Source organism: Xenopus tropicalis, chromosome 4 (assembly GCF_000004195.4).
Source record: "Xenopus tropicalis strain Nigerian chromosome 4, UCB_Xtro_10.0, whole genome shotgun sequence".
Classification (NCBI taxonomy): Eukaryota; Metazoa; Chordata; class Amphibia; order Anura; family Pipidae; genus Xenopus; species Xenopus tropicalis.
In genome coordinates, this window is record NC_030680.2 from 62,029,632 (window position 1) to 62,051,831 (window position 22,200).

At 37.8% G+C, this 22,200-nt stretch overlaps 1 protein-coding gene across 2 annotated transcripts in view; it reads right to left on the reverse strand.

Moving 5' to 3' along the window:
• hnf4b (hepatocyte nuclear factor 4, beta) overlaps positions 1-19,753 on the reverse strand; it is a 36,516-nt gene extending 16,763 nt beyond the window's left edge. The window contains exons 1-3 of one of the 2 annotated variants that reach the window (XM_002936001.5): positions 19,336-19,753; positions 8,569-8,740; positions 3,892-3,986 (exon numbers count right to left, since the gene is read on the reverse strand). In XM_002936001.5, coding sequence (XP_002936047.1) covers positions 3,892-3,986; positions 8,569-8,740; positions 19,336-19,450 — 382 coding nt within the window. In that variant the 5' untranslated portion in view covers positions 19,451-19,753. The remainder of the gene's footprint in view (positions 1-3,891; positions 3,987-8,568; positions 8,741-19,335) is intronic. The other variant, XM_012962343.3, reaches the window with a different exon arrangement.
• Between the last annotated feature and the right edge of the window lie 2,447 nt (positions 19,754-22,200).

Genomic DNA, 22,200 nt, shown 5'->3' on the forward strand with positions numbered 1-22,200 from the left:
GTTCTCTTTCACTGAATAGAACCTGTTGGATGGTGCCATGAATCAGATCCTAATTAGCAGGACTTGGAAAACTGCCTGCGTTTAAATGTTTTTTGCCATAAGAAAGCCTGGTGCATGCATCCTGTCACTGTGGCCTGAAGGCAGACCAGGGAAGAGTACAAGACTCTGGGTTTAAGTCAAGTGGCAGACCGCTCACAGCGAGCTGACTAATGGTTGCCATATACCCGATTACCCGATCAAAATTTTCCATACTGCCCGATCGACAAGACAACTGATATCCAAGGCCTTTGCGGATATTGGTTGCCTTGCCTCCAGCCATACACGCACCAAATAAACTAATTGTTGTATTATATCCGGTGCATGTGTGACCACCTTAAGGCCAAAGTGACATCATATCAGATTATAAGAATCTTGGTTTCCCTGCTTGTTTATTGTAAGATGATTATAACTATATCAGAGAATATGTGAGGTGAGACAGTTGCATCATAGGTTATATCAAAATTGCTTAGTCATTAGCACCATCATAGCAGCCAGGCAATATAGAAAACTGAAAAATAATTATGGGTTTAACTCTTAATATTTACATAAGATAAGTACTAATGGAATTGAACAAAACAAAGGTTAAACCCCTGTGCTATCACCTTGCAGATTTGGTTGGGTAAAATAATTTTACTTTGGCACGAACACCTACAATATATTAGATTGTAAGCTTTGTGAGCAAATGATTGTACTTTCTAAGTGATTTTATAGCACCGATGCTTTTTGATTGGTATACATGTAATAAACATAGGCCAATCTGGAAGAATTATGCTTTAATTATTTTTAAAAGAGGTAAAACGCAAAAAACGTTTATAATTGAAACACTGCAGAGAACAGACCAATGGCATATGCAGTCCTGTGCAAACAATTCATCTGATCAAAGTTGGCTGTACAAGTACTTGATTGCACCTCATCATAACTGGGAATCAGTTTACAGTTGTTTTATGTGTATGTTTCTTTCAAGTAAGGTCACGGTATGTTTTGTAACGTATATTATGCGTGGGAAACTATATAAATACTGATAAATCCTTAAGATATACGTGCAGTCTTTGTAAACATGTTCCTCAACAAGGCATGTCTCAGCAAATCCCTTATCAGAAAAACCCAATATTCAGAAAGATTTATGTTAGGGGAAGACCATCTCTCGTAGACTTTTTTAAGAAAATAATTCTATAGTTTTATTTCCAGTTTCTCTGTAATAATAAAACAGTATATTGTACTTTATGGTAACCAGGCTGCATGGATCCATATTGGTGGCAAAACCATCCTATAGGGTTTTCTTTTAATTGTTTAAAGGAATACTGTCATGGAAAAACATGCTTTTCACAATGCATCAGTTAAATAGTGCTGTTCCAGCAGAATTCAGCATCAAAGTCCATTTTTTTAAAAGGGGAAACCAATTTTTCATATTTAATTTTGAAATATGACACGGGGATAGCCATTTCCTTATTATCCCAGGTGCCCCCAGCCATGTGACTTGTGATCTTATAAAGTTCAGTCACTCTTTACCACTGCGCTGCATGTTGGAAAGATATCTCCAACTTTCTTTCCACCCAGTAGCAGATTAGCAGAACAATGGGCAGGTAACACATTAACAGCTCCCCGACACCTCTGCTAAAGGATTCAGCTGCCTGAATTAATGCCTCCATGGGGCAATAGCACACTGCTGGCACTGTCCTGAATTTTAGCAAATGGTAAACAGGAATTCTGCCTATACTGTCTCTCAGTAATTTAGGGTGACTTTAGGCATTTCTCTGCCAGCTAACATAAACTGTGGAGAAACTCTGCAATGTGCCATTAGCCTTAATGCCCTTGTACAGTAAAGGAGATATATATATATTTACACAAACACAGTATGCACTTGTAAATAGTGGTACATTAACTTCTATTTAGTTTCAGATAGTAAATACTTAAGGAGCACCCAAAATAAAGCGAGAGACATTAGGTAGTGACACCACAAATACATAAAATACAGTAAGAGACAGTGGAAATATTAACTCCAAATACATTAAATATAATTATAGGCAATGATTTATGATACCCCCACCCCCTTACCATTACAAAAAGCAGGTTTCCTGAAGGCAGGAGAAGATTCTAACGGAGCTTCCATTTAAAGCAGTGTAAGTGGCTTTTCACAGTGAGTGCAGTGAGTTTGGGGAATGCCCTTTCTGTTAATGCCTTTAAGAAGGGCCTGGTTGAGTTCTTGAACAAGCATTATATCCAAGGCTATCATGATACTAAAATTTACCGATAGTATTGTTGTTGGTATATATAGTTTATGTATGTGAGTGTATAGATAGGTCAGTATAGGTTTGTGGGTGCTGGGTTTACTTGGAAGGGTTGAACTTGATGGACTCTGGTCTTTTTTCAACCCTATGTAACTATGTATTGAAAGTATATTGAGTAGGAGAAACAAAAGCTTATCTGCAAGCAGTTCTATTGTATAGTGCTGGTTCCTTCTGAAAGATCAGGCACAATGCACTGAAGTGGCTGCCTACACACCAATATTACAACTAAAAAATACATTTGTTGTTTCAAGAATCCCTTTAAATGTTTTTTAGTGGATCTAAGGTATGGTGATCCAAAGTAGAGGAAAAACACCTTATTAAGAAAATCCCAGGTCCTCAGCATTCCAGAAAATAGATCCTATATCTGTACTCTCCAAGTCAGGTAACAAAGCCAGTTGTTATGGCACAATATATGAGCTTGATTAGGCCATGGAAAAGAGTTTCAGAGATGTAGGCAGCCAGTCAATATTTCATTGACAACAGAAAACTATGGAAAACAAAGTTAAAGGTTCATTCACTCCTAAGCTGACATTGAAATGTATTTAAACTGTCACTGCATTTGCCGTTTAAAACCAGAAACATCTCTGATCCCTTTAATGTGTTGTGGCCCCGCAGGGTATATAGCCATATATACAGATTACGTGGGGTTGTATTTTCATTATGTTTCCTAAAAGTGTAATGTGTTTTTATAATACTGCTACAACCGACTTTCTAGATTTCCTGGGTTTAACTGCAACTGTGTGAAGTGTCTTAAAGAGATACCACAACTACAGTAAAGACGCAAACACAAACTCACACTGCCATTTCCACAATTCAGTTGTTACAGCCTCGCTTTAGACTGTGGCATACTGGATAACATGAACAAAAAAGCACACATGCAGATAAATAATAAAAGCTTTTCCCATTACACAGGCTTTTTAAATACAGATAGGGATCCCTCATCCGGAAACCCGTTATCCAGAAAGTTCCCGAATTACGGAAAGGCCATCTCCCACAGACTCCATGATAAGCAAATAATTCTAATTTTTAAAAATTATAATTATTTGCTTTTTCTCTGTAATTATAAAACAGTACCTTGTACTTGATCCCAACTAAGATATAATTACTCATTATTAGAGGCAAAATAAGCATATTAGGTTTGTTCAATATTTAAATTATTTTTAGCAGACTTAATTTATGGAGATCCAAATTACAGTAAGATCCCTTATCTGGAAAACCCCAGGTCCCGAGCACTCTGAATATCAAGTCCCATACCTGTACCTTTCATTCCCGCACATTTTGAGAAATTATTTATTTAAAAATTCAACTGAGCACACTTTAACACTGTCAGGGCATATATATGATATAATATATATAATATATAGTTGAGTGCAGAAGAAGCTAAGATATCTGCCTGGAGAGTAGAGGAACAAGTAAAAACTGGTGTGAAGCATTGGAGTGGTAGGGATGGATAATGAAGGCATAACTTCACTAGTTATCTGGGTGTGACAATGTTACCACACTGGTATAAAATACCATTGGTAAGTTGAACAAAAGAGTAAAACTTTCAGTCCATAGCACTAACCTTCCTTCTTCATCCCGGCTCGGAAACATTTTCTCAGGCGGCAATACCTGCATTGGTTTCTTTTGTCTTTGTCAACAATGCACTGTCTGCTGAATCTATGAGGAGAAAAGGGTTCATTTTTGTAAGAAAAGACAGATCTATGTGCATAGTTTGTTATTACTGGAATCAACTATTTAGATCTTCAGCATGCTAATGCATTCTGTTGCTTTAAAATATGCAGTATTTGCCAGTCTAGTGTATGAAACTGAATATTTGTTGCTGCCAGTTGCAATAAGCAGAAGCTGTTGATGCGTTTCTATGGAGTTTAGCAGCATTTGATCAGGCACTGTATGTGGATTCACACAAAAATGTGGTTAATTACTATTCAAATAATTTACCTAGTGAGTGTACAAGGTATAAACAATGATGGGATTCATAGTTGAGAAGCATGAAAGTAAGTGTGCATTGTGGGAGTTGTAGTCCTGTATCAAATGAGATGTCTCTGCTTCAGATATATTTACCCAGGTGTCTGCAAGGGAGTCAGGAAAACAGCACCTGTAAATTCCCTCTGACAGCCCATATAATGACATCACTACTGAGCAAACATGGCTGTGGTTATCAGAGCCATACACGTGGGGAGTATATGTAGGAGATGAACTTTCAGGTCAGCCTTACTCCTTTGCTTAAACACTGGTTGCGTGCCCTAACTGATAAAGGTCCATCAGTCTGGCCATTGTCTGCTAAGTATCGAAGAGGTATGTATATATATATTAGCACTGCATAGGTTAGCACAGCAGTTGCTGAAGACAAATTACCCATAACAAACTATCAGCCTTATGAAATTCAGGGCAAAATGTAAATATCCTGATCTAAAGTCACTGCTTTATAGCAGTACAATAATGCCATATTCAATGCTTCATTACAAGTAGTATATACATTTTTATTTACGGTATGGGACCTGCTATCCAGAATGCTTGGCACCTGGGGTTTTCCAGATAATCGATCTTTCTATAATATGGATCTTAAAAGCTTAAACGTACTAAAAAATTATATAAAGTTTAAATTAAGCCAGTAGGATTGTTTGGCCTCAAACAAGGACTAATTATATCTTAGTTGGGATCAAGTACAAGGTACTGTTTTATTATTACAGAGAAAAAGGAAATCATTTATAAAAATTTTAATTATTTGTTTAAAATGGAGTCTGTGGGAGGTCTTTGCGTAATTCTGAGCTTTCTGGATAATGGGTTTCCGGATAATGGATCCCATACCTGTATTAGTAAATGCAGTGCTGTACATTATAATAGAACCAAAGGGGATCTTACAACAATAGAATATATAATGAGTAATGTACCCCAAATTGTAAAATATGAGGATATTATAAGTCACAGAGGAATTCCATGACCATACAAAAGCACAAGGGAGAAGATCAATTGCTTTTATACAGGTCATAATGCTCAGAGGTAACTTCTAATATCCTCATATTTTACAACAGGAAGTACATTATTTCTTATAATACAGTTTCAGTAAGTCATGTCACACAAAGTACATCACTAAGCCCTGATTATAACTGGTGACATGACTAAGCACTATCTATAAGGATATCATTTACAGGAGGCACACATTGTAGGGTAATAGGTTCTGCACTATTCAGTGATTGAAGCATTATGTATTCTGCAATTGGATCCAGAATAAAGTTGGAAAAGATAAAGAAAGTTTAGCCCTTGTAAATATTACAAGGTTCAGAAAAAAGACACACAGCAGGCACACACAGCACAATAAAGCAGTGAGCCAAAAGCACAGGCATGGCTGTAGTCTCCATGAAAGCGGTCTTGTGATGGATTATCTGGCATGCAGGTTTTTATGGAATAGACAATGAATAGAACCAGCAGGCCTAAAAATTAAAATAAATAGATTTTGCCTTTAGTGCCCTTTTGATAAGGCTGCAAGGGGGCAAGAAAATGAAAAAAATACAGTTTTCAGGTATATTTCATGGAGTCTAGACTGATACAGAAGTACATAGGAAGAGGGAGAAAATATAGATTAAAACAACTGATTCAAACAGCAAGTAGCAAAATTAAAATAAAGCACATAAAGAAATAGTGCTATGGGAAACTATTAAAACAATGTTCTTGGCATGATACAACCATTTATCCCCTCTGGAAACATCACCTGCATTAGTATTACTTTGTAAACAACCATATTGTGAAATAATCTATTAAACTTTAATTGGGTCATCTCGTTCCTCACATCCTTTTTCCTTTACTTGCTTTCACAAGTCTTGGAAATTTGAAAATATTTCTCCTCTAGGAGAAGTTCTTGGAAGGACTAGGCATGCCAAAATGATTAGTGTGAGCTGCAACTGTTTTCTCTAAGACTGTAAAACATAGGTATATTGGCAAATAGGAAAGAAAATAAAGGAAGACTTTGTAGCATTACAAAGTGGTCATTAGAAACTGTTACTGGCTAATCTTTGGAGCCTAATGGCTTATTTTTGTCAGGTTAAAGTGGAATGGAACTTCTTGATCCTCTAGATTAGTGCTGTTCAGTTTATTACATTATGGCCCACAGTGTATTTAAGTGCCAGATTATATTAAAATGATGATGTTGTATATTTGAAATTAAAAAAATTAACAGGGAAAAAGTGGGGAAAACACTAGAAATATCCTGTGTATATCTCCCATAGAGTTTTAAAGGTAGTTGACTAAGGCTTGCATTGTTTCTTGCAGCCAATTTTGGCCAAAAACACATACTACAGCAATTGCTATCCAACCTTTAGTAACCCACGAGCAATTATTTTGCTAATTTTTCCACAAAACAGCTAAAATACATTCCAAGCGTTTTTCTGCACTTTTGAAAATATGGCATCATACATTACGACTTTATCAGACTTTCTATGGCTAAACATATCAGAACAATCTTTCTTTAATCTCATCTCTTAAGTTTTAACACTAAGGGCTGTGGCACACGGGGAGATTAGGCAACTTCGGCAACTTCGGTGATTTCCGCAAATCACTGCACCGCATATGCCATACCACCGGCGATTTACATTTTAGCCAGTGGGATGGCATATCGGGGAGATTAATCGTCAGTTTTGCAAATGGTCATATTTTTCCCCCCTGCAATTTGTGTTTTTTTGCACTAAAAATTTGATTTTGTTTTTTTTATTAAAGATGCACATTTTTACCCATTTATTATGTGTCAAAACCACTAAAACCACAAATTTAAAAATAAGCCACATAAAACCTGTCAAAGTCATGTTTTCAGTTTTTTTTGTTTTTTTTTCTTCGTTTGTAAACACATAAAAAAATTTGAGGTTTTAAGTTCTTTCCATTTTCGTTCTGCATTTTAATTTGTTTTGGATTTTTATAATTAAGTCTGGTCCGAACTAAGATTCAAAATAGACCCTGGCATTTCAAGTGCTCATTGACCCCCTAGGGCCCAATGGCATCTTACAGCAGCCCCTCTGGCATATGCCAGAACCCACAGATTGCCAGTGCAGGCCTGATTCAGATCTTTTAATACATTACTTTTGTGGTTTTAGTGGAAATTAATTTTTTTGTGGTTTAAAAAAATTCAAAAAAACACTAAAATTAGAATGTTGATAAACAGGCTTCCCCTTGCTGAGTTCCAAACTGTCTCTGAAAGCAGTGTCAGCACAAGAAAACTCAACCCGCTCACAACCCTAACCCGTTAAACCTTAACATACACCCCAACCCTAACCCGCAAAATGTTGTCATTTTAGGGCCCCCACCCAACCCATACCTGTGTCTTTTGACTTTGTACACTATTTCTGAATGTACCTTGGGTTCCAAGACAAGGAAAGTTTAGGAGCAGAGGAAGAGTGTATTTCCCCAGTCTGACCTGCACCCAACCCGTACCTCCTGACCCGAAGGGTAAATCTTCAGGGTAACACACACATTACTAACTTACATGCATTTAAGGTGTTTAACTTGAGCTGACACAAGCCAGTCAGTAGCTTAACATGCTAAGACTTGCATTAGAGCAGAGATCCCCAACCTTTTAGACCAGTGAGCCACATTCAAATGGAATAAGTGTCGGGGAGCAACACAACCATGAAAAAGGTTCCTGGTGGTGCCAATAAGAGCTATAATTGGCTATTTAATAGCCCCCATGAAGCCTGGCAGCCTATAGAAGGTTCTGTTTGACATTATTCTGGGTTTTTATGCAACCAAAACTTGCCTCCAAGCCAGGAATTCAAAAATAAGAGCCTTCTTTGAGGCCACAGGGAGCAACATCCAAGGGGTTGGGGAGCAACATGTTGCTCACGAGGCACTGGTTGGGGATCACTGCATTAGAGTTTCCAAAACTTGCATTTTAAAGACTTAACCACAAAAAACATGAAAAACTCAGATGTAAAAATTTGACTTCTAAAAGCTGTAGAGTTCATGTAGAAGTCAGTGTTATCCTAGGCACAATTTAAGCGATTTTTTAATTCGAGTTAATCAAGTTTTTAGAATTTTTAGGAGAGTTGGTAGACCTATCGAAAATGATGAGTAGAATGCGAATTTGATGTATTCAAATTTTTTTCTTGTTTGTAATCAATTGAATTTTTAGATTCCAATTACTAAATCAATATGCATACATTTGAGTTTGCTACTTTTTTTTCAAAGTAAATTAAAAAATCTAATTTTGATAAATGGGCCTCTTAAGGTTGTAACATCTGCTGAATTTATTTACCTGCATGCATAGACATGATTCTTGCGGACACTTCTTCGGAAGAAACCTTTGCAGCCATCACAGCTTGAAGCCCCATAATGTTTCCCCGTTGCCCGATCTCCACAAATAGCACAAAAAGCGCTGATTCCATTATTGAGTAAACCAGGGCTGGCAGTTTCTACTGTAATAATTTCTGTGGAACAAAACAGAATGTTATCTCACAAGAATATTACTTGTGGTTTTCATAAACTATTGGGTCTATAAATGAAGTTCATATATTCTAGTTTTCACCTCTCCAAAAGAGCAGAAGAAGAGTTAAGATGGCATGTAAATAGACCAGCAATGAAGAAGGTACATATATATTGGAATTTATTCATTTTTTTTTAGAATCTACATATTGTGCAGCTTTTTACACTAGAAGGTTGTGTAGGGAAGTAAGGTTTTGTCAACCTTATTCAGCTATGTCCCCAGGAGGGTTTTGGCTAGATAAAGCATGGAAGCAAGCAATTAAGAGTTTCATTTGTTTTTAGAAAGCCCTGGCACCCAAGTTATTTGTAAGATCAAGTTCTGTGTGTGGAATCAGTGTTGTTAGCCCCTCTTCCAACAGTACAGTGAAGGGCCACCTGAGAGATAAGAGCAGGCCCTGGTTTGTGGCGAGGCCACAAAAGCCCGGGCCTAGGGCGGCACAAATTTAGGGCGGCATGCTGCCGCCCCGCCACAGTGAAAGTTTAACATTTTGCTCCCATACGGAGCAATGGGGACTTCTCCCCACTGCTCCGTATGGACGTTCAAAAGGCCGCGCTTGCAGCGACGGCAACGCGGTGGGGGGAAGTTTGTTCGCACATTTGCGCATGGGGGGGCACAAAAGGGGGCGGTCTCAGGGCGCCAGGATTTGAAATCTGGAGCTGGATAAGAGTCCATGTAACATGTGCTCTACTGGGAGTTGCTACTGCCAGAAGCCAGCTTAAAGGAGAACGAAAGGTAAAAACTAAAAAAGCTATGTAAATACAGCCATAAGCACTCACAGAAAAGCATGAAAAGAAACACAGGATTTCTTGTCTCCTTTTTTGTAAACATGACTTCTCTCAGAAAAATCCTTCATTCCCAGGGCCAGAGTCTGCAGCAGTTCTCTCCTCTCTCGCTTCTCCTGCTCCCCCTCCCATAAGAATTCATAAAACTCACGCCCCCTTCCCTTAGGGATGTGTGATCTGAGATACAAGGGCTAAAGCTGCAGCAGGAAGCTACTTAAAATGGCAACATCTATCTTATTCAAACAGAGAAAGCTTCTAGGACTCTTTACTCAGGTATGGTGATGCTTTCTGCAGAATGAATATAGCATTCTAGGTGGCACTAATGTGGCGAATCTATTGGCAGTAAAATGCCAAAATGACTTTCCTTCTCCTTTAAGTAAGACCTGTGCAGGTATAAGTTCCCAGTAAGCAGGCCATTGTCCAAAAACCTGTTACAGGTGTATACATGCACCTGTACATACAAATAATAGTCAATACAAAAGGTAAAGAGGGCCCTCAACAATAGAGATTATAATAATATACACTGTATATATAATATACAGTGTATACACATGCATATAGACACAGTATGCAGCAAAAACACACTATAAGAACACAAAACTCGATATTCAATGCTTAAAATTCAATGTACATAGCCCCAGCTGCTGGTGTTTCAGAGTATGAAGGCACCTTTCTTAAGCCAAGGGTGAAAAAGTTTACCTAAGTCATACTTTCTGTATAATTTAAAGGGTAAAACTAGAGGTGGCACAAACCTCATTAAAATATGTTGCAATCTCAGCCACTGTAAATAGACAGTTGTTATACAATATTTGCTAGTTAGGACATAGTGAATCGCAACAATAATCATTGCCAACCCAGTTCTTACCAGTCTTTTATAAATAGCAGTGCAGATGGTCTATAAAGTAAGGCAGATTTGTGTTTTTGTTTGCAGATGCCACTTAAATACAGTTAGGGTCAGACTGGGGGGGGGGGGGGGGTGCAGGGCCCACCGATGCTACTGCCTTTGGGACCCCTGCCGCAGCCCTCACGCCCCCCCCCCCTCAGTGGCCCCCATTGCCCGTCTGATTCCCTCCTCCGAGTGCGCTTATGGGTCTGGGCCGCTGGGGCCCACTGGGTTTTTTCCCAGTGCCCCGGCGGCGCAGCCCAACCCTGACTACAGTATATGTGACTAAAAATATTCTAAACAATAACATAAATAAATAGCATGCATGTGTAAATTGATGAGGGCATAGATCTAGAGCACCGAGGAAGCATATATTTAATACATTTGGGGCTATAAACCCTTCTGAAAAATACTGTATGCATAATGTGAAATGGCCTTATTATGCTACAGTTTTTTGTTTTTGCAATAAAATATGGTATAATTTAGGTCTTTGGGGCCCTCAGTTGTAAGGGCTCCAAACTGGGAGGAATCATTACTATAGGCAAATTAATGCTGCCTTGCAGCAAAGAAACCTGTGATGGTATTAGGAGAGGATATTAAAGGCAATTAATAGAGCACCAAATGTCTGAAGGTTCCTTTTTGTAAGTGTTTAGTGCACATAGAGCCCTTACTCATCACCTGATTATAAACAGGCCTGCTATGTGTTTGATCTAGTTCAAAGTTTATTACAGTTATATAATAAAAGGGAGTATAACTTTCCATATGATTTAGACAGCTGTATTCTAAGACAGTTTGCAAATTTTCATTTTTTATTTTGTGTTCTTTAAATATTTTAATGTATTATTTGTCAATCCTCTTTCATTCTTAATTTCCTACTGCTAATTATTAATTACCCTAGCAACCAGGCATCAGTCTGGAAGTAAGAAAGGAAACAAATAGTGATGAGTGAAATTATTTGCCAGGCATGGATTCACAGCAAACTTCCGTATTTCGCCATTGACAGATTTATTCGGCGGAAAAATACACCCGTCAAAAAAATTGTCGTGCATAAAAAAATTGTCTCACCTGTCAAAAATATTTTTGCTGTTTTTCAAATCTTTTCAAAGATTCGAAAATTTTTCAGGCAAAGCAAAACGGGACAGATTCGCTCATCACTACAAAAAACAATATGCTCACAATCAATCTGGGTTTTTTGGTTGCTAGGGTCATTGAGCCCCGGCAGATAGCAGTTTTTGTGACATGCTAAAAACAGGCAGAATAGGAACACTAATAATTCATCAAACCATACAATTAAATAATGAAAAGCAAATGAAGTTAATATAACAGTGGGCAGTGCTGTATAATTCTCTTTTGCAGTAGAAAAACATTTATTTATTTATTATTTTTTACAAAAAATATTTACACTCTGTGCTTCTCTCCATGCAGAACAAAGCTACAGATACAGTGGAGGAAATAATTATTTGACCCCTCACTGATTTTGTAAGTTTGTCCAATGACAAAGAAATGAAAAGTCTCAGAACAGTATCATTTCAATGGTAGGTTTATTTTAACAGTGGCAGATAGCACATCAAAAGGAAAATCGAAAAAATAACTTTAAATAAAAGATAGCAACTGATTTGCATTTCATTGAGTGAAATAAGTTTTTGAACCCCTACCAACCATTAAGAGTTCTGGCTCCCACAGAGTGGTTAGACACTGCTACTCAATTAGTCAACCTCATTAAGGACACCTGTATTAACTAGTCACCTGTATAAAAGACACCTGTCCACAGAATCAATCAATCAAGCAGACTCCAAACTCTCCAACATGGGAAAGACCAAAGAGCTGTCCAAGGATGTCAGAGACAAAATTGTAGACCTGCACAAGGCTGGAATGGGCTACAAAACCATTAGCAAGAAGCTGGGAGAGAAGGTGACAACTGTTGGTGCGATTGTTCGAAAATGGAAGCAGCACAAAATGACCATCAATCGACCTCGCTCTGGGGCTCCACGCAAGATCTCACCTCGTGGGGTGTCAATGATTCTGAGAAAGGTGAAAAAGCATCCTAGAACTACACGTGAGGAGTTAGTTAATGACCTCAAATTAGCAGGGACCACAGTCACCAAGAAAACCATTGGAAACACATTACACCGCAATGGATTAAAATCCTGCAGGGCTCGCAAGGTCCCCCTGCTCAAGAAGGCACATGTGTAGGCCCGTCTGAAGTTTGCCAATGAACACCTGAATGATTCTGTGAGTGACTGGGAGAAGGTGCTGTGGTCTGATGAGACCAAAATAGAGCTCTTTGGCATTAACTCAACTCGCTGTGTTTGGAGGAAGAAAAATGCTGCCTATGACCCCCAAAACACCGTCCCCACCGTCAAGCATGGGGGTGGAAACATTTTGCTTTGGTGGTGTTTTTCTGCTAAGGGCACAGGACAACTTATTCGCATTAACGGGAAAATGGACGGAGCCATGTTTCGTGAAATCCTGAACGACAACCTCCTTCCCTCTGCCAGGAAACTGAAAATGGGTCGTGGATGGGTGTTCCAGCACGACAATGACCCAAAACATACAGCAAAGGCAACAAAGGAGTGGCTCAAGAAGAAGCACATTAAGGTCATGGAGTGGCCTAGTCAGTCTCCGGACCTTAATCCAATAGAAAACCTATGGAGGGAGCTCAAGCTCAGAGTTGCACAGAGACAGCCTCGAAACCTTAGGGATTTAGAGATGATCTGCAAAGAGGAGTGGACCAACATTCCTCCTAAAATGTGCGCAAACTTGGTCATCAATTACAAGAAACGTTTGACCTCTGTGCTTGCAAACAAGGGTTTTTCCACTAAGTATTAAGTCTTTTTTTGTTAGAGGGTTCAAAAACTTATTTCACTCAATGAAATGCAAATCAGTTGCTATCTTTTATTTAAAGTTATTTTTTCGATTTTCCTTTTGATGTGCTATCTGCCACTGTTAAAATAAACCTACCATTGAAATGATACTGTTCTGAGACTTTTCATTTCTTTGTCATTGGACAAACTGACAAAATCAGTGAGGGGTCAAATAATTATTTCCTCCACTGTATACAATATGATCTTATGAGCATTGTGATTGAATCCTGTAACACATAGAAGCAATATTGTATATTTCTCAGAAAGGAGGTAGACATCGCCAAAAGAGTACAGGTATAGGACCCCTTATCTAGAATTCTTGGAACCTGGTGTTTTCTGGATAAGGGATCTTTCTGTAATTTGGATGTCCATACATTAAGGGCTCTGGCACAAGGGGAGATTAGTCGCCCGCGGCAAAACTCCCTGTTCGCGGGGATGTCAGGGGGAAGGCAACTCGGGGAGATTAGTCGCCCGCGAACAGGGAGTTTTGCCGCGGGCGACTAATCTCCCCGTGTGCCAGAGCCCTAAATCTGCTGAAAAAAATGTAAATATTAAATAAACTCAATAGTATTGTTTTGCCTCCAACAAGGATTCATTATATCTTAGTTGGGATTAAGCACAAGGTATTGATTTATTATTACAGAGAAAAAGGAAATATGTTTTAAAATTTTGAATTATTTGATGAAGTGTATAGGAGATGACCATTGAAAATTTTTATTTAATGTATATTGGAAAGCTCCTTAGAATTGCAATTCTTTTAAGCCTTTTAATTATCTAATCATCTAAATTCTGCATGTTGTTCCTGCTCACACATGAGACCATTTTATTTTAATAGTCCTTTTTGCCTAACTTGGCAGTGTACAGTAGGTGGCAAGGCCATTTGATGTAGCTATTTCAGTGTGCAGGAAAAGTATCTTTATGTTTTCTAAGCTTAGTTCTTATTTTTATAGGTATGTTTGCTTTGGACCAAGTCATTTCACAAAAGAGCAATAAAACTGGTTTTAAATAAAGGCAAACACATATTTCTTTTCCTACAGTTCAATACTGGCTAGCAAGAATGAAATAATGTGGCGGAATTTATCTTTTACATTTGAATATGACAGATGAGGATATATATAAGGCTGCATCCCATTCAAGTGACTTACTGAATTATGAATATAATTTCCTCTGTGATGCTAGATATCCTGCTTCTTCATTGCGTCATGAAATTGCTTCATAAAATGTAAAGTGTAAAGGAAAGTGTTCTGCACTATGCAATGAACTCACCTTTTTGCCTTCCATCAATGTTGTAATTATAATAAATCAGGCATATATATGGTATATTTATTTGCCTGCAAGGCAAAGTTTTACCAAAATATATACAGTATGCATACATACACGGACATATTAGAGTTGCCACCTGTCTGGTTTGGAATTTTGGAATTTGGAAAGCAGGCAATCAGGCAATTGCTGAGTGCCATGTCATAGACCCGTCCCTGTAACATCATTGGCCCACACTGACATCACTGCTCCTCCCAGGTTGATACGCGAACCAAAACGTGGCAACCCAATATATGGATATATATACATATATATATATATAGCAAAAAAAGGGAAAGTTGTGCTCAACCACTAACTTATAAACCATTAGGCGGGGGTGCAATGAGGTTGTGACCACAAAATACATAGAAACAACAACAAGAGATCCTCTGCACTCACCCATTATCAATATATATAGGACATTAAGACATTCGGTGCATTAAGCTACTAAGAAATTGCTTAAAGGGAAGGGCATTTCTTAGTAGCTTAATGCACTGAATGTCTTAATGTCCTATATATATTGATAATGGGTGAGTGCAGAGGATCTCTTGTTGTTGTTTCATTCATATATATATATATATATATCTCAACGTTTCCGTCCCACTGGAAGATCTTTTTCAAGGCAATATCACCTTTACCCCTAATCTAACTGTAACTTGCCTAGACAATAGACCCCCATTCTAGAGAATCTTATGAAAATTTGTCATTATTATCCTGTTTCTAAATAGCATTCCTGATTTAGATCTTTAAAACAAGACACTGGAAACTGAAAAACAAAGGTAAAAAGGTGAAGAGAAACCTGTCCAAAAGGAATGCTATGCCTAGTGACTTCATGTAGAAAGGCCAAAAAATCCAGGCCCCCTGCAAAAAACTTTTTCTGAGGGGGATGAGTGCAGTCCCTCTTTAACCACCCTCCATGCTCAGCCACCCGCCCTTATGTGGTGGAAGCTGTTGGGGAGGGGGATTGCAACTTTAGTTCAGGCCTTAATGTGTTGGTGCAATTAGTCACTTCTGTACAGACATAATTCCCCTCTAACCCACTCACCTTATCTTAAGTTTGTGTCTGATAACCGCCATGTGGAATTGTGATGATTCTTGGTGACCATAACTTCCTTATTTAAAGGTTTCTTTTAAATAGTAACTGGATTGCAAAGGTATTAAACAAACAAACAAACCCTCTACTAAAACAAATCACAGTAGAGCTTACCGACATGCCAATACAGCCAGCTAAAACTTTCAGTCTAATTTAAGCAGGGCTTTTGTATGGGCTCTGGTGCAAGGAGCATTTGGTACCCATGTAGCATTGCCCTTAAGCTTTATTGTTCCACCAAAATGTTGTTGCACAATATCCAATATATTATCAAGACTTAAAGCATGATGGGAGCTGTAGTTCTGCTTCCAGATGGATTCTTAGAAACACTGCAAAATAATAACTTTACCCAAATTCTTCAGGCTCAGTTAGCCAGGAGGTGCAGGAGTATGCTTCAATAAGAATCCTGCCTGCTTGTTTTACACTCTAATCTTTCTATTCTTTCTCTCATACAACTGACACCAAAGGCATTGCATTTTTTTTTCTAGCCAGAATACCTATATATCACTATAGCCACCCTTTTGAAGATTTATTACACTGTAATACTGGTAAGCTAAAATTGCAAGGTAATCTCAATATGTTGAATAATAAGTGATGGAAATCTTGTAGAGAAGAGCTACGATGCTGATAGAATAGACCATCTCAAAGCAATTGTGTGTTGGAAATCTGGTATTTTTGATCAACAACCACATGACCCAAAAGGGCATCACCCAGTTAATTGCCATGGAGATGAAGGGGGAGTGATGCTGGGTGTTTTGTCACTTGGCAGCATAGTTCCCATGTCCCATGGGGGTGACAACCCATCTGAAATTGCAGTATGTGTTCCATTGCCCTAGTTTTGGTATGGCTTGTGATATCATTTCTCTGCATATTGTGTATTTTGGATGATTACTCAACATAAACAACTGATTTCCCAAACAGTATGGTACCAGGATAGTAGGTAACTGATTAACAGAAAACAAATATTACAAGATAATCCTGACCCCACAATCTCTGCCTTTTATTCCTTTGCACTAAACAACATTCTGTGTTCCAAAATGTGTCTCTCTTTACTTATTATATTATATTTTACATCATGTAACATTCACCCAAAATGTGAACCTTACAGTTTTGTTTACAGTAGTGAATTGCTTTAGTTTAATTTTTATATTCAGGATATTTTCAACATAAAACGCATATTTATTACAGTGAATTTTGTTGCCACAAAACACAGGGAATTTAGTTTGGAGTCACAACATGCACACATACAATGCCCTGTATCTAAATATCTTCATAGAAATAAATACATAAGTTACTATAGGTTCAGCCTGACCAGGCAAGAAGTACAGTTTTTCTGCTGCTTGTGCTGGCTGTCTCAACTGCAAACTGAAATAAGCAAAACAGGTGGGGAAGTTTCTCGACTCTTCTAATGTCAGTGCTTTATTTCAGTAAACAGTTGGCAAAAATGTTCAGTGCCTGGAACAGAAGAGCTGTAGAGAGCTATTACCATTTTTGAATTTTTTCCTTTTTCTTTGTAATAATAAACCCGTGCCTTGTAATGATCCCAACTAAGATATAATGAATCATTACTTGAGGCAATTGGGTTTTATTAATGTTTACATGATTTTTTAGACAGGTCAAGAAGGGACAAAACAATCAGGTTTAGGAGCTTCAAGTTACAGTTACTTACAAAAGCAGCCCTATCAGGGATAAACAATCAATATGATCTATAGAACACTTTTAATGTACATTAATATTTTGAAGAGTAGTTTTTAGTGTCAGTATCATTAAGCTGGATTTTCTAGAAACTTTCTTGATTTTTACATGATCTGGTAAATTTACTTTAAGGCCCTTATGATTTATTGAATGTCTCTAGATACTGTGGAAACTTAGCCAAAACAGCGCACATTTAAGAAAAATCTTTATACCCTACGGCTAATGGCATACATAGCTTATCTCTGCCGGCAGACAAATGCCTGCCATTGAATTTACGGCAACCAGGGGTGACAGGTAGATTTTGTCCCTAAAGCACTGTAATGCACATTATCAGGCCAATATCTGTCTATCATTACATCACTTTGACGAATACTCGTTTATAATACTGTTCTATAAGCTTCCCAAAAGTGCAAAAATGTAATGTAACAGTCATAAAAGGGAAAATGTTTTGCAAAATTTAGAACAATCATTTTCTTTTTGCACTTTTGTGTTATAAATTAGTTAATACATTGTAACTTTTAATTGTGCATGAAACTTTCCTACAGAACTTACATTTGCAAAGTAAAATATTAACATAAATATACGTGATGGGAAAATTGTTTGCACTTTGCATATTATTCTGTTAATGATTTTGATTACATTTTCCCACAAGTTTAGTGAGGTCTGTTACAACTAGGAATGCACCAAATCCATTAGTTTTGGATTAGGATAAATACCAAATTTTATGCAAAATACTAAACTAAATCTGGAAACGGCATCGGTTGTAATTAAAAAATTGCCATGTTCAGTTCAGGGTAAGTAGTTGTGAATATTTTATTCCCTGAACTATTAATGTTATTCTTCAAAAACTGCTCTAAAGCTTAAACTTGTTTAATTACAAAATAAATATGTACATTTGTATTATAGTTACAGTTTTCAGAACTCATGTAGTGATAGATAAAAACATTAGAAATAGATGTGCTAAAGACATTGATACAAAATAAGAGATATGAACAACCGTATGAGAGAGGAAGAAGCAGACAGAGAGAGAAGCACCACATTTTCATAAGGGAGATTCCTTCATTTTATTTCACCTACAGTATATCCTCTCTATACACAGAGAGGTGTACATACACATTTCTTCCAAATCTTTCTATTCACTGGCAATTAGAACAGCCTTGCAAAGACGAGGCAGATAGATTTGGTTCTCCAGTGGTGCCACAATGGGCATGCAGATGCAACATTTTTTATATTTTAAAAAGTACATTGCAAGATTCCAATACACTTGTTGCTCCTGCTCCCTATTTCCCCCGTGCCAGTCTGGAGAGCATTGCTGCATTATACATTCTAGATTTCTTTTGGAAAATAAATTGTAATTTAAAGAATTCTTTTTGTATTATGAATAATAGCTAATACCTAACAAATCAAAATTTGTAAACATATGTAAATAAAAGAAAAAAATGTATACACTTGTATTATGTTCCGGGTACAGATATCAGTCAGGGCTTTTATAAACTGCTGTTCCCTTTTTTGGGAGTTTATCCCAAATTGCAGTTTAAAAAGCACTGACCTATTTGTTTACTTTTATAGGCAGTGCAGGTCTATATATATTAATATCATCCAAACCTTATGTTTCTTTATTTGGTAATCGCTATATCCCATCAATGAACATTTAGAGGATTCAGAACCCGAAACACAGCAGTTTGAGGATCCCCGTGGTTCTTTATTTGAATGACACTTGTATTGTCGTGGTGCTTAATAAGTAAACTCTATTTGCTTTTTAAAGGAACATTCAGTTTATGCAAAATCTGAAGTCAGAGGACCTAAAAACAATCGCCAGCTTTGGCCTTTGTAACATATTTGTTCTTTGTGTCATTTCCTTCACACACCTTCTTGTAATAAAAGACAGCAAGCACATACCAGGATAAATGTGCCTCAGTAACTCACCTGTATTACTTGGAAGAACTCGAATGCTGTCGAATTCCAGCATGGTGTAAGAGGAGTCCAGGGTTTCTGTGTAGTCTGGCATATCCATGTCCATCATGGCTTCACAAAGCTTCATTATTTATCTATCAACAACTGCAGGTCAAGCCAAACAGCCCCACTGTCAGTCACCTTGGTAGTTCCCCGTTTAGTGGGAAACACAATTTACTGTTAATGGTAAAATCAATTACCTGAGCCACCGAGGGTGCAGCTCATAGACTGAGAAAGAGAGAGAGAGACGCACCCTCACCTGCTTAGAATGTTCCCAGCCACCTACGATGAATATGTGTCATATTATCATTATATGATGCAGATAAGGCCTTGACTAAACCAACTTGGATTCCATCCTCACCCCCTCCCCAGTCCTTTTCACTGCAAGCCTTATGTAAACATCATTTGGAAAAAAAAAACAGTTGCTGTGTTGTGAGGACATGGGCAAGCAAGGTGTGCAAGAGATTCCTCATCACGCTATATATCTATTCATAGGCAAGAATTCTTTCCACAAAACACAAGTATTTAATAGGCATGAGCTTTAGTTAATATTCAGTCTCGATTGATCGGGAATTGTGAGTCAGCAGTACTGGAAGTTAGATACAAAAAAAAAAAAATACGAAAAGCAAAAAATGTAGGGGGAGCTGAAGCTATACATGTGATATAGATATAGTAATTTCAAATCCTGTGCTGTTTTGTCATTGACTTGTTTTAAGAAAACTTTTCATGATTAACATTTTAAACCTGATTAATATTAGGAAGTATCTATTTAACACATACCCTTCATAAATAGCATTTTGCATCTGGATTGGAGCTAGCCTAAGTGCTGTCTGTGCAGCTGAAGTTATTTCAGAACTGGCACTGTAACAATTATTTTATATATATGCCCCACTGAGATAAACATTCATCATAATCATGAATGGGCCAAAAAGGCAACTAAGTGCCAGAAAAAGGGCAGCACTACAGTGGTCATTTACAACCCCAGGGTGCACAAGTGCAAAGAGCACAAAGAGGCGCCAGAGCGTGCCACTCATTTTTCATGACATCACACTCTTGAGTAAACCTATCAATGTATGGTATTACGGTAAATCCACAAGGATTTATTTTATTTATTGAAGGGGATGTTCACATTTAGACAATAGTCTGCATTTGAAGAGCTCCTGTCAAAAGAACATTTTTGTGATTCATCTTAGTTGTTTCAGATGTTGGATCAGCACTGCTGAAACTCTCTCTCCTCTGCTCTCTCCTCTTTCTTTGGAAGGGATTGTCAACACCAACTTGCTTTCTGTGCAAACAGAAAGTTATCACAGAATTGGTTACAGCACATGCCTTCTCTCTCCTGCATCATTTGTATTTTATTTATCCGATTGGCTGACTCTTTCCAGCCAGTGGCTTCAAAGATTTGCAAATAACCAGCGGGAACCAGTTCAGTGTGAACTTTTTTACTTGCCTGCCAAGTCCTGGTCTATGAAGTCACCTACAGAGAGAGCAAATCAGTGAATTTTAGTAGCACTGATCCTGGTCTATAGCTTCAAAACGAAACATTTTAAATCATAAAGATTTATAAAAATGTTTTTTTTCTGACAGGAGCTATTTAAATTCAAACTATTGTCTAAAGGTGAACACCCCCCTTAAAGGCAATGGCAGATGGGGAGATTAGTCGCCCCTCTACAAATCTTCGTTGCCGCTGGCGACTAATCTCCCCGCAATGCCATCCCACGGCTGGAATGTAAATCGCCGGTGGGATAGCATACGCGTCGCTACGATTTGCCAAAGTGGCTCGAAATTTCCTCTCAAGGCACTTGAGAAAGTTCCCAACAGGGACCGAAACATAATGTCGGCTGTATGTTCCTACTTAATACACATTTGGTTTTTCACTAAAAAAATCCCGGTGTTGCTGGTCTTTTTGTGGATTCTATGTGTATTTACCATGCACCTGGGTAGAGATTGTTTGAAGCAGAGTGATACCCTATGGATTTACAGTATATATATATAGATAGAAAAGATAGAAATTGTCAGCACACCATACACACAGATGACCTGGGTGCTACCTCTTTGTGGCAAATTATCCAAAGTCCCAAAGTAAGCAGGTGCACACCAGAATTCTTTAAGGATAAAAAATTACTTTTATTTAATCATACCATTAAAAAATAGGCCAAAATTTAAGTCTCCACCTAAGACCTTTATTTAATATTATAAAGATATAACCTGCAATTACCACTGCAATATTGTACCACTTTCGGGATCTCATATTATAGGAAAAAATTCTACGCCCTTTTTTGACATAAGTTCATTCAGTTAGGCTTATGTAAAACCTCACTACGGCTTACCCTTCTGCCTTCATCTGTGGTGTAGCTATTGTCACTGGATTCCACAGTAAATTAATTTTATTGCTAATTAATTAGAGTCGCCTTTATCCCTCTGCAACACAGGGTCAATTTCTTCCATAGTTATGCCCCTGGCCTCCGTTATAAAATAAGTAGATGGGTTGTATTCTTTTCCATTATGAGCTCAGGAGTGATCCTTCCTTTAATATGAACTTGATGGATGAGATCCAAATAAATCAGATCACACGTATCCGTATGTCTAAAATGCCATGGTTCATGAGACCTAAAAGGATCATCTCTGCTTTACTTTACTACTAGTAAGGCTTAGTCTTTTGATGGCCTTGTAAGGCATTTTACTCAAGGAAAGTGATGATTGCCAAAGTTGGACGCCAGTTGATCCCAAAAGCATTTATTTGGAAGGAAGTGGATAATTTAGCTTTCTCCTGCAAGGAATTCATCATTGTTTTATTCCCAAATAAATGTTAACTATAACATATTATGGAGCTCTGTT